Here is a 1,249-nt window from a genome sequence, read left to right as displayed (position 1 = left end):
GGCGGCTGAACGGTTGTCCCAATTAGCCAATCAGCTTCCCGGACTTGGCATTGGGGAAAACAGGCTCGGTGATTGGCCCAATTAACAATGGAGGCGTGGCTTAATGACAGTTCCACTCAATTTGATGTTTAGTCACTTGGCAACATGTCTCGGAAACCGTTCACGCAGCTCACCCTGGCAGAGAAGATTGCATTGATAAAGGACAGCGATGGACAAACACAAGGAAAGCTCGCAGAAAAGTACGGCGTCGCACGTAGTACGGTACAGAACGTTCTGAAGCGCAAAGCGAAATTAATGCAAGCGTATGAAGAAAATGAGCCGGCGAATAAGAAAAGGTCAAACAGTTGTCGTTTTGAGGCTGTCAACGAATTCGTGTGGGAATGGTTCTGTCGGATGCGAGCAGCGAATGTGCCAATTTCAGGGCCGATGATCAAACAAAAGTCACTCGAGTACGCCGCCTCGCAAGGAATGCACGAGTTCAAGGGTTCGACAGGCTGGTTAGATAAGTTTAAAATCCGTCACAACATTAACTGCGCCGTCATAAGTGGTGAAGGAGCCGCAGAGGCATTCAAGCGCACGCGTCAGCAAACCGTCGCGACGTGTTTTGGGCGGACTGGTTTCACGGATGAGGTCACAGAAGAATCAGAGGATCCAGAAGACGACATGCCATTGGCAGATCTCGTTCGTCGATTTCCACGCGCAACCGGGTCAGGAGACGACACAGTGACTGAATACGTGGAGTGCGATAACGATTTGGTCACGAGCGACGTCGCGTCAACGGAAGACGACGATCATTGCGCGCGACGTACTGATGAAAACGACGACAGCGATGCCGAAGGCGAGGAAAACGAAGCACGTTCGGGCACAACGATCCGACAAGCAATTGAAATGACCGAAAAGCTTCGGGACTTTTTTCTGCGCGAGAATGTCTGACTACGTGCAGATGACGACACAGATGAACAATTCTTTACTTGCGCAACTCATGTCATCTTCCCGTCAGAATGACTTGTCTTATTTCATTCGCACGGACAGTTGAAGTCATGGAATTTTCATTGAAGTGTCAAATTATCGCTAATGCTCTTGTGTTTTAAAATTGTCTTTGAAACGCCTTTCCGTACATTTTCGTGGTCAATTTCATAATGATTGTTTTTTTTTTTTTTTGTACATAAAGATATCTGGTGTTAATAAATGTATTATACTGTATAAATATGACTCTCGTCCTTGTTCCTGTTTTCCTCGTCGGTATGCC

At 47.1% G+C, this 1,249-nt stretch overlaps 1 protein-coding gene across 1 annotated transcript; it reads left to right on the top strand.

The window, feature by feature from the left end:
• The first annotated feature begins 121 nt into the window (after nucleotides 1-121).
• LOC119586057 (major centromere autoantigen B-like) lies at nucleotides 122-1,162 on the top strand. The gene has a single exon (XM_037934759.1). It carries the CDS (start codon nucleotides 145-147, stop codon nucleotides 931-933), a length of 789 nt encoding a protein of 262 aa, XP_037790687.1. The 5' UTR covers nucleotides 122-144; the 3' UTR covers nucleotides 934-1,162.
• The last annotated feature ends 87 nt before the right edge of the window (nucleotides 1,163-1,249 follow it).

This window comes from Penaeus monodon, chromosome 20 (genome assembly GCF_015228065.2).
Source record: "Penaeus monodon isolate SGIC_2016 chromosome 20, NSTDA_Pmon_1, whole genome shotgun sequence".
Classification (NCBI taxonomy): domain Eukaryota; kingdom Metazoa; phylum Arthropoda; class Malacostraca; order Decapoda; family Penaeidae; genus Penaeus; species Penaeus monodon.
This window is presented reverse-complemented; position numbering and strand designations above follow the sequence as displayed.